Below are 14,219 nucleotides of genomic sequence, written 5' to 3' on the forward strand. Positions count from 1 at the left end.
AGTAAATAAATGATACTAGAAGTAATTAAAGCAAGTTCCAAAATCATGAGCATGAAACAAAGATATGATTTGATATATAAAGATTCTGAATAAAGATTAATCCAGGAGAGGTATGTGGGACAGATGAAGAGACAGAACACAGCAGAGTGTAATAAAATCAACTGGTGGCGGTGAAATAAAAGGGATGATGTGAATGAAAAACAAATAAACAAACACAAAACCCCAAGGACCATCAACAGGATTTAGCCATCAATGGGTACAAAAGCATGTTCTCCAAAGGAGATAGCACTACAACCCATCAAGAGTGCTAGCTTCCCCATCTAAATATAAAAACTTCTCTTTGAATTACATCTGAGCTGAAGAAATGACCACTGTCATCGTACACAATAACTAGTTTATGGTTTACAACGTTCTGAACAGTAGAAGCCAGCTGTAGGACAGCTTCTCCTCCCCCTTTCCCTTGCCCAGAAGATAGATCAGCTCTCTGAATTAAGTAGCCCAAGTCTGGATTCAAGAACTGATGAAGGCTGAAATACCATGTTGACCACTTTTGCCAACTTGAAATGCAGGTAAAATATCATCTTCCAAGTGAAGCATTTCAATGGGCTTTGACCTCATTGGTTAAAAATTTAAAAATGAAAAATGTTACAACAGTGTACAAAAACAACACATTGAAAGCAGAAGATGGAATTTGCCAGTCATATGTCAACAGAAACGTTTATTTAACTGATGGATGGAGTGAAAATAAATACCATTAGTGAATACACTTCCTGCACTTGGATTTACATAACGCTGTAAGTTTCTTTACAGCTATCAGGAACATTAAAGCCAAGTTCTAAAATAAACTGAACTCAGACCCAAATCAAGGGAAATCAAGGTTTAACCAAAGTTATAAAATATAATAATGTATACTCAATCATGCTATCAATAATGGTATTTTATGGTTATTAAACATCAAAATTTTAAACCTCATTTCATCTTTTTAATATTTCAGTTTATATTTTTGCATATGTTTAAGACTATGCACATTATAAAAATACAGTATATACAATATAAATATACACATTATGTAGACAGCTCTAAATACATTTAATTCACAAATGCATCATTTGCAGATATATGCTCAGATTTCTTCCCAATAGGTATATAACCAAAAAAGTTTAAAGATCAATGTGAAAGAGATCGGGGGGAAGGAAGTATGAGGCAATTATATCATTCTCAGCTTTAAATCTCGTATGCATATTTAGAACTAGAAGACTGAATATTTCAAAAGAGAACATGAAACAAGTCGGTGCCATATTTCATTTCATATATAGTTCTACTTTAGATTATATAGATAAAGTTAGAATGATCTTGAAACAGATGGTAGTAAAATACTTCTAGAAATTAAATCCTTTTCCTGATGATCATCACAAATTTTTAGAGTAGCTGCAATGAAAAAAATAATTGCAAAATCAAAGTCACAAAAGGATTATAGTTTACCAATTATACACACACACACATATGTATAAAGTATTTTGATAATGCTTTCAGTGAAGTCCAAGTACAAATATAGCAACACAAATCTGTCTCTCCCAAAGTGGTCCCCTGTAAATTCACCTGAGAGAGATGCAGAGTCTAAATTCAGTCTACACTCTACTGCAAGGCAAATACTCCATTCTTAAAGTTCTGCACTTGAGCTATTTCTTGGATGGTGCATCAAGTGTGTACATTAACAATATAAAGAAGGAGTTCTCAAAAGTACCATCTAGGAACCCCAGGAGGAACTCCCAAGGTCAACTATGTTTATAGTAATACTAAGATGTAATCTGCCTTAAATTTCAGGAGTGTGTAGTGGAATTTTCCAAAGACTACATTACGTGTGCTAACACAACACACTAAGTGCAGAAGCAGATGAGAATTCAGTTATCTTCAATTATGCTAGACACTGAAAAGATACAAAGAAATGAAGAACACTACTACTACTATTTTCATTATTTCATTTAAAAAGTTCATTAATAATAATTTCAGTATTTATAATTTTCTATTATAACAAGAACTTAGTTATAATTAAAAAAATTTTTTTAAAGATTTTCTTTATCTATTTGACAGAGAGAGATCACAGGTAGGCAAAGAGGCAGGCAGAGAGAGAAGAAAGCAGGCTGGTTATAATTTTTAAATGCAATATATTTTTAAATTTCTCGATTTTAATTAAGAATACAGTAGATATCTACAGATGTAACTCATATAATCCAAAGGCTCTTTGGAATTCTTAATACTATGAGTGTAAAGGGGCCCTGAGACCAAAAGGTTTGAGAATCATCAGTATTATGCTAGTGACTAAAGATTTGTTTACAGAGTAGGTTACAGTGCTTATTTTCACACCAAACAGCACTAGTAAGAAATTTTGAGAATTTAGAGTTCCAGGACCGTAGAAAGACAATTAATGGATTTCAAGTAAATTACTACTTAGTGTTAACATGTAACATGATGAAAAGATAAAGGAGTACACTAATAAATGTTCAAAAAAAAATGTAAACACTAACTTTTCACCACCTTCCAGTAGATTGTGACCCTTTTTTGAAGTGTCTTACGACAGGGACAACTCTAGACTATTTTCCCAGTTGGATCTAATGACAATATTCTCCTTAAGTAAATTCGGGAAACTACATTCTACAAATGAAAGCAGTCCAAGTTCCAAAACGATTTGTCCTGGTAACAAAATCCATTCCCACTGAAAATATTTTTTTTAGTCTTATAATCTTGGGAGTAAAAAATGTTAAAAGTTAAAAAAAATTAATAATCTGCCAACTCACTGAAATGTAGAATACCAATTCCCAATATTCCATAATGCTAGTTGGGTAAATAGCACTACAGAACTTAGCTGTGTGTTGCTGAATATGGTATGACCTTTCTTTGTCATATAAAAGACATGCATTTACAGACCCTCAGGTCTACCCACACATGTACACAGATACCTTTATAAGTAACCCACACAAATGTACTTTTAAAATCTGGGAGACTATGTATCAAAATGGTAGAGCAGTAATCTCTAAGAAGTGAGATTTTGGGTGAATAGTATTTCCTATGAATTGTCGTTTTTCCCTCCTCATCTTTCTATAGCAAAATATGTATTATTTAACAAAAATAAAGACAAGTTTCAAAAATAATTTGGCTCAATGTTGACAAGAATACTGCCTAAATCTTTTCTTATTTAGATCAGTGATGCTCAGTCACAGGCAATTTTGCCTCCTATGAGAAAACTGGCAATATGGGGATGCATTCTGGCTGCCTCCACTGGAAGGTGGTGCCATGCAGGGCAACAAAGAATGTTCTGGTGCAAAATATGAACAGTGCTACTGCTGCTGAAAACCATTGATCCATACTGGGCTCAGATAAAATAATGTATTCTGTGACCAACTTTCTCAAGCAAACGAACAAAAAGACCCAAAAAACAAAACTCAAATGAGCTCCAGGCACACCTTTTATGGAATTACTTTAAATCACTGCCTAAGCCAAACTTAGAGTCAGCAAATACTTACCAAACTTTTCATAACTTAAAAGGCGTAAGAATAAAGTTTTTACGAACAAAAATATTGGTCCATCACTCTTCTGATATAAAACTACTGTGCGTTCACTCTATGCTTTTAAATACAGCAAGCAAAACCCAAGCTAGATTTCTCAGCAGTTACAGAATGTACCGTCAAAGAATATCTATTTTAAATAAGCTTTTTAAAAAGGGTAAGAAATTTAAAAAAGAAATGAACACAGAAAGGTGGGAGAAAAACTAAACCATTTGTAGTTATAAGTTAAAGTAGATATACCATTACCACTGTATGATGTATTTTTCTACTGGTCAAGAAACTTCATAGTAGAAACATTTTTAGAATGTCAAGGAAATTACCCAAATCATGCATATAATAACACAATTTAAGAACTTGAAAAATAATGGATTAGGTAAGAGAAAAAAATATTGTTTTCGTAATGCTTCCCCAAATTAAAAAAAAAACACACACACCAAAATTAAAACTATAATTATCTCAATATAGTGTTCGAAGTGGCACAAACCCCACTGATATATGGCTTAGCTCCTTGACAATACATGGTACGGCACAGTTTGGCAGCTTTTTTAACCTCTGTATTTCACTTAGAAGTGACACCATCTCATAGTGTTACTGTACAATTATCCGAGATGGACTATTTGAAGAACTATTAAAAGCACTATTAGAATGGTGTCTAGCATGGTCAATAAATGCTGACCTGCTATTATTATTACATTTTAAGTATGCAAATGAACTGAACTTACCAACATCACACATTAAAGTCTTTTTCTTTTTTCCCCTCCCCAATTTACTTACGTGCATTATCCCCTTCTGGAGGTTGATAAAAAGAAAGGCCCAATGATACTATGGCTGCAATTTCTAGTATAATTAAAGTGACATCTTGTAATGCTTCCCATACTAATTGAAGAAAGGTTTTTGGCTTTTTAGGAGGTATAAAATTCTTTCCAAACACTGCTTCTCTTCTCTCTATATCTGCAGGGTTTCCACTTAAACCTAGTGAAAAGAAACAAATTTCAGTGAAAAGTCTCACATTTACAAATGAAACTACCTATTTTATTCAAAACATATTCATCACACTTTAGATTACAATTCCTAAGATCCTTTTGATAGGATTTTTATGCATTAGACCAAATGTACAGAATTTAAATTCCTGAAAAACGTGTACGGAACTTTAAAAGGACATTTCAGGTAGACAGCTCCAAGATTGGATTAAGAATTTTCACTTTTCCAAACTGCTTATTTTTGATCAAATTACTTTATACCATCTTGTAGACTGCCAGAGACCAGAACTGATATGACAGCTGGATGGGTTTTATACTGAAATTAAACATCTCCCTGACCTTTACGTATGATGTTTTTGCTCCAAAAATGGGGAATTATGTATTTATTTGATTTACTTACAGAATCTTGGTTAACTCTTATTTACTAAAGAACAATGAAAAGTTAATTTAAACTCTAAACCACCTCTACTAAAATGTCTACTATATACTTGGTACTGATAAAAGATTTGCAAGTCACAAAAACCAGAAACTTAGGATGATTTTTCTTCAGAATTTTACTTTTAGGATTTTGTTCCAGCTTAAGAAATAGGTAGTGCCACTGACCGCACCCACAGTCACTGCAAGGGAAAAGATGCATCACAGGACACATAACATTTATCACCTGAATGTAGGAGTGGAAAGCTATGAGGGCAGAGGTTAAGGGAGAGCTGGATGAACATCAATTTTGCCTTTCCTTCACCCCATCTAGCAGGTTCTCTTCTAATCTAACCCTGCTGATCCTATCAAACCTAAATATATTCCCATCAGCTAAAGCAACGTTTGCACAAAATTACATTTTTGTTGGGGAGGAATGAAAACACAGGTAGCAGTGACAAATGATTTGTTCCCTTAGTCTGTTTAAAAATATCAAAGGAGGCGGATAAGGTACCAGAATGATACCACTTTCAATTTATCATCATGAATTGAAATTTATAATTAATTTAGTTAACTTAATCTTTTTCGGGGGGTGGGGGTTGAAAGAGCTCATTCTAAGAGAACAAGAAAGGAGAACAAGAAAGGTACAAAGTATCAAAGAAAGGAGGGAGACAGGAAAACAGCAGATTACTGGAAGGCTCTTGGTTTTCAGTGTTTCAGCTGGTGATCTCAATGTGGAGGCAGGCAGAGAGTGGAAGAGAGAACAAAGAAATTATGCTGCTACAAAAAACAGTAAGAAATGAATACAAACTTTTTAAAGTAATTATTGACTTTGTTAATGTTATCAAGAATATTCCAGAGATGTTTTTATTAACAACTGTAACAAGGTCAGTCCATTCTGGGCAAAAAGTGTTTCAGATTGTCTGATGACAGAAGTCATCATCTGAAATCTTCCACAGAGCTCTGGGCTTTGAAACAGAGTTTTAAAAGAAAGAAAGGAATCAAAGGACTGTACTAATTGTGATCAGGGGAAAGATAGTATGAGAGATGCAACTTGCAAATTATAATTTAGGAGCTACATAGTTCCTTCTGACTAGAGCAATGCTCCCAGATCACACCTGGCTACAAGCAGTTAGCACGGGTTTGTGGTTTAACTGAGGGATAAGACAATCAATGTAGTGACGTTTTCCACAAAACAAAATTTATTTAAAGAACTAAACCTTGCAATGTTCTGAGATTATGTGCTTGCTGCTTTTTGAATTAAGTGTTCTTTCTTTCATATAAAGATATTAAATAGTAAGTTTGTCTTGTATTTCAGTGATCTTACTAGCAAAAATAAAAGACTGCATTCTTTCCCTGTGTCAATCACCAATATTTTTTTGCTAAGAACTCGTCTGAAGATATCGGTTCTATCAGTTTAACTTACACTTAATAGGACCTATCATTAATTACGTATTTGTAACACCTAGTAGTTTAAAATATCACCACTATTAACTATAAAATAACTGGCCAAAACTTACATTGGTTATAACAGAGGCCAGTATTTTATGTTAATGCTGATAAAAACATGTCTTTAGGGGCGCCTGGGTGGCTCAGTGGGTTAGGCCTCTGCTTTCAGCTCGGGTCATGGTTTCAGGGTCCTGGGATCAAGCCCCACATCGGGCTCTCTGCTCAGCAGGGAGCCTGCTTCCTCCTCTCCCTCTGCCTGCCTCTCTGCCTGCCTCTCTGCTTACTTGTGATCTCTGTTTATCAAATAAATAAATAAAATATTTAAAAAAAAAAGTCTTTAGCCAAAGAACTAAAGACAGCTTAAAAATGTAACTGGAGGAAATTTAGAAAATAAAAAAGCAGCTGGTCTTAAGGGTTATTGTAATTCTTCTGTACCACCCCCAAGCACACACCTAGGACATTAACATCAATAAAGTTATCTGGTTTAGGAACAAGAAGGCCTAGATTCCAGTTCGCCTATTGAAATTTTGCACATAGGACTTAACTTCTTCAGCTGGGGGAGGGGCATTAAAATTTGTTGGTGTAACTTACAAAGTTGTTTAGAAGGACCCAAGAAGAAGGTACAAAGTATCAAATCATAAACTTAGAATAACAGCTATTAAGTAAGGGGATGACAAGTTACAAACTGAACACTACAGGTTTTAATTACACTTGAATTTCCATAAATATCAAATAATAAACTTATATAATATAAATATAATGAAGTTAAGGGTTTTATAACAATAGTCTGTTCCCCAGCAAATATTTACTACTTCAAGGGACTACTCTACATCCGGAAGAATCACTGTGAACAAATTATACTTTCAGAAGCTTGTGTTACATAGCACCGAAACAAAGAGACTAAGTAACACAGAGAAGACTAGTATTTATTCTACCTGTAACAGAAACCTTTCTACAATGAATGGGTTTTAAAGCACTGCAGTAATAATTGATGTCATTTTAATCGTTGTACAAAATATAAACTGAAGAGTTCAAGAGTGGAGGGAAAAGACCATTATTAGGGAGGCTGTTGCTGTACAAAGTAAGAGATGAGGGTAGCCTGTATCTGAATTTTTAATTGGATCTACCAATTATCCTGCAAAGAGATCAGACAGAACTTGCTAAAAGACTGTACATGGATGAAAGAAAAAGAATAAAGAACAGTATTAGTATTTTGTGGGTGGGGAATGGGGGGTAGGGGGTCTATACATTTAAATGGATGAATACTAAAGACGTTTACCAAGATAGAGCAGGCTTTGGGAATCGCAGAATTGAGTGGAAAAAGAGAGGCAAGAGTTAATGGTTTTCATTTTAAAGATTTACACAAGAGATGCCCATTAAATAAACCAGAGGAGATGTCTGTGAGACAGCTAGCTAGCCGTATCTGGAACTCAAGGAAGAGGCCTGAATCAGAGAATCATCAATGTTTATAGAGGATTCTGGAGCCATGGGCCCAATGAGAGTTCCCAGAAAGCAGATGGGAGAGAAGGTCTGAGACCTAGTGCCTTGGAACCTTCCCAACATTTGAAGGTCAGATAAGGGAAGAAAAGCCAAAGGCAACCCAAAGAAACAGGTGGGGATGAGGGGGAGGGGCTCAAAAACAAGCTCATCTAATTCTATGGAAGTCTAGAAAAGGAGAATTTTTTTTTTTTTTAAACAAAGATGAATATCATGTGGATGATTCTGTCAAATGAGTAAGATGAAGACAGAGAATGGACGACTGGCTTTCACTAGATGGAGGCTGACAACCTTGATTAAGAAATCTTACAGTAGAGTGTTGTAAAGAGAGTCTGATTAGAAAGAACTGAAGAGAGAACAAGAATTAGAAAATGAGTGGAAACTATGGTCATAGAACTTCTTCCAGGAATATGATATAGCAGAGAAAAATTAAGCAGTAAAAGTGAATTTAAAGTGTAAATAAAACCCATTAGGTTTTTAAAAAGCTGAGTGATAGATATTAGCTCAAGTAATTTACAAGTGTAAATAATCATATAGAGAAGACAACACAAGAAACAAAGGCTAACACTAGAGTAAAGCCTTTGATAAGGGGAATGGAATCCAGGGTGTAAGTGTTAGGCTGCTCTAAGTGCAAGAAGAGGCTTCCACTGTTAGGAGAGAGAAAGCAAAGTTCTTAGGAAAAGGGAGAGAGCTAAGCTGATGAAACTAGTAAGGAGACTACATGGTCTGAATTTTTAAAACAGTGTACATGTGACATGAAATCATTAAGTATAACTTATGAATTAATGTAACAACAAATCTGCCTAGTACCACTGGCTCAGTTGATGGTAGTGTAGTGTCAGTGAGGCAAAGGGCATGTTTTAGCACTGATCTCCTCATGGCCCAGTTAGCTTCACAAACAGAAAAAGTATTTTAAAAACCATCAAAGGTAGAAGTAAAAATGAATAAAGAAAACCTGATTTAAAATGGAGCTGGGGGCACCTGGGCGGCTCCGTCATTAAGTGGCTGCCTTCGGCTCAGGTCATGGTCCCAGGGTCCTGGGATCAAGCCCTGTGTCGGGCTCCCTGATCGGCGGGAAGCCTGCTTCTCCCTCTCCCACTCCCCCTGCTTGTGTTCCTTCTCTCTTGTGTCTCTCTCTGTCAAATAAATAAATAAAATATTTAAAAAATAAAATAAAATAGAGGTAGGATGCTATGAAAGGAAAGTTCTTATACATGTATCACTTATGTCAACTTAAATGACAAACAGGAAGGAGGAAGATTTCCACATGCCTCAAGAACAACAAATGACTTGCCAGTTGCAGCCAGTGAGAAAATGCCACAACACTGAGTTCTTGCTCCTCTCTAATGAAGCCAGGTTCAAAACAACTCTATTAATCTCCTCTCAGAACCTAATAAAAGCTAGCCTCCCGTCTTGTCTCCTCAGACTTGCCTATGGCTCACCTTATCTGCCTGCCCTGACCTGACTTGCAACATCACTGCTATTCTTGAATATGCTTATCTTTAAACTGTTTAATTAAATTACCACTTGTTTCATTTAAGGTTATTATTACCTGGTGCCGGAAGTGGGATCGGAAGGAGGTAAACCCCTAGGAAATAATGACCCTCACAACTGTTTTCTAGATCCCACAAAACACTCCTTGAGCCCCTTGCACTCTTCGTTTCTGTGAGTTGTCTTTTTCCCTTGGATTCAGTGAGTCTCCCCTCTAGGATACAAGTTCCCTTCTTTTGGTTTAGCTCTCCAGCTGTATCTCAGGTCTGCTTTTGTTAAGATAGTACCCTTCTTGGTGAATACACTTTTGTTTTATGTACTTCTTCTCTGAGTAATGGGATCCTTAAAATCCAGAAAGTTAAGCAAGCCACCTTCTGGCATACCTGCCTATTTTTACATCTAAACACTATGGTTCCAGAAGCTGTAAATATCTGTAAAAATGGCAAAATCTTACTAAAGACAACGTAGAATTACAATGGCCATTATGAGAAATGTTCCAGTTAGATAAGATCATTTAAGAAGTGAACTTGAAAGTAAGGACTATCAAATTAAACAGAATGAGATACCTATTTTTACTGGCATGCAGAAGCCTCCAAATCTCAAAATCCCAAAATAGCTTTAATGAGAGATTTGTTGTAAAAAGGCTAATGAAAATGTGAAGACACAAGAGTTACCTAAAACAAAAGGCTATAAGACTGACAAAATTCTCATACAGCTCCCCTCTTTGAATATTCATTCTAGTAATCCTGTCTGAATTGCCTTTCCACTCTGAAGAGACTATTAAACAGTTACCTTTTCCAATAAGACCACTTGAAGCTACAGGTAATTCTCCTCAGGAAGCTTTCATTTCTTGGTCAAGGGCCACAGTAAAGACCAAACGAAGGACTATAGTTAAATAACTTCTTAAACTCATTGAAAATCCTCTAACATTTTAATAACTGGATTAACTCCAGAGATTAGTGAATACACAAAAAGGCAGAAAACATGACTGGAGGCAGTGGTTGGTGACTGAGAGGAAATTTTGTTAAGGTACTCTCCTCTGTACTGAGGATAATGCAGTTGGATGGGTGGATTAAGCTCTGATGTCATTAAGTGGCAACTCAATTCTTTGAGGAATTGGGAGCAACTATCCTCATCTCACAAATCTTTGTAAAACTAGAAATGCAACTCTAGAGGCAAATTCAAAGTCTGCCCATTTCTTTTTCCCAATCCCAAAACCTCCCCTCCTATTAATCTTTAAAGGCTTGTAACTCTCATTCTTCCTTGTACCCCTGAGGTGTAAATGCTAAAGTACAAACTTCAAGGAAGTAATTCTTTTTTTTTTTTTTTTTTAAGATTTCTTTATTTATTTGACAGACAGAGATCACAAGTAGGCAAAGAGAGAGAGGAGGAAGCAGGCTCCCTGCTGAGCAGAGAGCCTGATGTGGGGCTTGATCCCAGGACACCTGGGATCATGACCTGAGCCAAAGGCAGATGCTTCACCAACTTAGTCACCCAGGTGCCCAGACATGCACTTTTATTGAGGGAAAGTCTGTTACAAAGTAAGACTGGTTATTTAAAAAAGGAAAAGGAGCTGGTTATTCGAAACGAGCAAAGACAGGATAAAATCTAAATGTAAAAAAGAAAGGTAGGTCTTTGTAAAAGGAAGATTTGGAGATTTTAATGTGTGGTCAAGCTGGTTAAGATTAAAAATAAATTTATTTAAAAATGAGTTTTAGCATGGGGAACCTAGGTGGCTCAGTGGGTTAAGTGTCTGACTCAGGCTCAGGTCATTACCCCAGGGTTCTGGGATCCAGCCCAGATAGTTAGGCCCCTGCTCACTGGAATCTGCTTGTCCCTCTCCCTTTGCCCACCCCCTACCCCACCCCAGCCTCTGTTTGTGCTCACTCTCTCTTTAAACCTTAAAAATAAATAAATAAATAAATAAATAAATAAATAAATAAATTCTTTAAAATAAATAAAATAAAATCTTTTAAATCTTCTAAAAAAACCTAAAATCTTTAAAAATGAAATCTTTAAAAAAAAGGTGTTTTACCATTAAAAGGACACTGGTACAAAATTAGAATTTTCTTTTCCTCTGTTGAAAGCACAATATTTTCTTACATTATTGAACTGCCCTTAATATGCTACTGTAAACAAGTTTTTCTTTACTTTTAATGTAATCTGCCTAGAAAAAGAAACATTGTGTGTTTTGTCCTCATCAGATCTTTGAATACTTTTTTAAAAAGTTATTTTCAATACTAAAGAAGCTAAGGCTTTTTACGACTATGTAGCTTTCTGTATCTTCCTGCAAAATCTTGGTCGCTTTGGTTAAATCAACACCCAAGTATTGTTTCACAGCGACCTCACATCCTAAGTGTCCAAGCCTTTTGGTATTTTTGACAAACTTCTCCCAAATCAAATTCTAAAGGTAGTATTTTGATCTTGAACGGACTTTAGGTTTTTACAGGGGGTCCTTGGAACATTTCAAAGGATTTGTTTTCCTTATAAAGAAGGAGATGTTAAATTAATTAGACTTGCCTAGTATGTTAAATTATATGGGAAGTATTGTCAAACAGGTGATGTTAAGCCTTCTTAGAATATATTTGTGTGGAAATGTTATTAATGTAATAAGGAAAAATAGCATGAAATTTCTAAAGATCTTGTATGTCCTGACATCATGTTAACACTTCTAATTCTAGTTACTACTTAAAGTGTCTGTCACAAAAATAACCAAATTTTTATCTTGGCTGCATTATAATGAAATCTCATTGGGCATTTAGCCATGGCCATTTTGAAGTCTTTTGGTCATTTACAGACAGTTATTGTTTTATTCTGACGCTTTTACAAGTGTTCCTGAAAAACTACTTGATCGTCAAAGAGATTTAGGAAAGGACAATTCTCTGATAACTTTAAGATAATAAAATTGAACTGGGTAAGAATTTCCAGAACTAGTGGCAAACTGAATTCAAGCAGAACAAGAATTAAAAACACAAGACTGAATGAACTGAGTAGGGTGACTATAATTTCTATGACTTCTTGTTTAAAACATTATTGGTTCTCTAATGTTATGCTTCTTCAGATTTTAGGAAACCTTTTCCTCTCTCCTAAGCTTTCAACAATTTGGCCATACGCACCTTCATCAATAAAATAAAACATTTGCTTTTTCTCTCCACATGATCCCTCCAGAATATGAAACTGAGTATTTTTATCTTCATGACAATTATCTGCATAAATTCAATAAGGATCTGTTCTTCTTGTATCAGGACAGAGAAACATCTGTTAGCTTTGGCTGGAGTATCATAGTTGAGAAATGTGCATAGATTCAGATAAAACAAGAGTTTTAAGGAGTGAAGTTTGACTTTACACAGCCAATGAAGTCCTTTGAAGGAAAAATCAATCTGGTACCTTGCTTACAAAATTCCAGCAAAACAGTTTTAATAAGAGTTTGGATGGTTAATCACTATTCTTGCTGCACTAATGTACATAACCAGGCAAAGTTTAATGCAAAGAAATAGTTTTATTATAAAAACTGAGGGTACTTGCAGAGAAAGAAAAATTATGCTTATATTTTTCTTTAATCCTGTTAATTGTCTTGGAGTTTCTGTTATAAACTTGCAAATTGGACTGGATCCTGAATTCTGATTTCCTCAAAATCTAGCTACAATTCTCAAAGGAACATTTCCAATTTTCTCTCACACTTCTGATCTGGAATCAATCAGAACAAAGATTGCCCATGACTGTACTTGGAAGGGACTATACCAAGTCCTCCTCACTCCCCAGATGGCAGGCAAACTTCAGGGACTTAAACCTTGAACATGTATCTCATGGATGAAGAAGGCTCCATCTGACACCTGGTCCTGCACAGACATTAGAGACCTCCAAATCAAACAGACTAGAAAAAGAAGTAGCTGACATAAAGGCTGACTGCTTACTCTCTTGATGCCAAATCAAAACCTCATAGTTTAAACAGGAAATTTTTTTTTCCTTCTCTTTCTTTTACTCTGGCATTGTCCTGGAAAGAGAAAATCTTCATCCATTTCTCCAAGGCCACTGCTAAAGGAGGGGTTTGCCTTTCAGACTGTTGTACTTAACATTAAAATCTCTACCCTATTAACAGTGCCATCTGAGTGAGTGATTTGTGCCCCAGTTGGACTTATGTTTGCCTGTGGTGGCTATTATTCTCCCTGGGCCTATAAATGCGGGCCTATCAACAACTAGTGCATATCAAGGCAAGGCCTTTTAAGATCTGACCATGCCCCTAACTTCTGACAATCCAACTAAGGCACCTTCATTGGTCAAATTCCCGGTATTTACATTGTCAAATGAGAAAGGACCTAGCAGGAGGCTTTCATGATTTAGGATTCACTTCCTTAACAGGGCTGTATTTCCTCAGTCAGGAGTACATGTAAACAAGAATATGATCAGAAATTTTTCCTTAACTCTTGGAGATATTGCAGAATCAGTTGTCTAGACAATAGCTGCCCAAAAAAGAGCCTTACACTCTCTGGCCAAAGCCGATAACATGACAGTCCTTGATAATTGTTTAGCTGAGCAAGGAAGAGTCTGTGCCGTGGCCAACACCACCTGCTGCACCTGGATTAACACTTCTGGGGAAGTTAAAACTCAGTTACATAAGATCATTGAGCAACCCACTTGGCTTAAAAAGCACATTGACCAGCCAACCTGGAATTTCCTAGTCAGCACTAGGAGATTTGGTGGCGACAGCAGGACCAAAGGAGAATTCCAACAGCTCTGGGGACAATGAGAAATTCAAGCGTGGTACCCTCAAACCCCTTTTAGAGGTCAGTCCTTCCTGCTAGTTCTGAAGGTCATGAAAATAACG

At 35.9% G+C, this 14,219-nt stretch overlaps 1 protein-coding gene across 4 annotated transcripts in view; it reads right to left on the reverse strand.

Annotated features, from left to right (window-relative positions):
* The window catches only part of ATP2B1 (ATPase plasma membrane Ca2+ transporting 1), a 123,960-nt gene that overhangs the window by 47,012 nt on the left and 62,729 nt on the right, over positions 1-14,219 (reverse strand). For all 4 annotated transcript variants that reach the window (XM_059186494.1, XM_059186495.1, XM_059186493.1 and 1 more), the window contains exon 3: positions 4,338-4,535. In XM_059186494.1, coding sequence (XP_059042477.1) covers positions 4,338-4,535 — 198 coding nt within the window. The remainder of the gene's footprint in view (positions 1-4,337; positions 4,536-14,219) is intronic.

Source organism: Mustela lutreola, chromosome 8 (assembly GCF_030435805.1).
Source record: "Mustela lutreola isolate mMusLut2 chromosome 8, mMusLut2.pri, whole genome shotgun sequence".
Lineage (NCBI taxonomy): Eukaryota > Metazoa > Chordata > Mammalia > Carnivora > Mustelidae > Mustela > Mustela lutreola.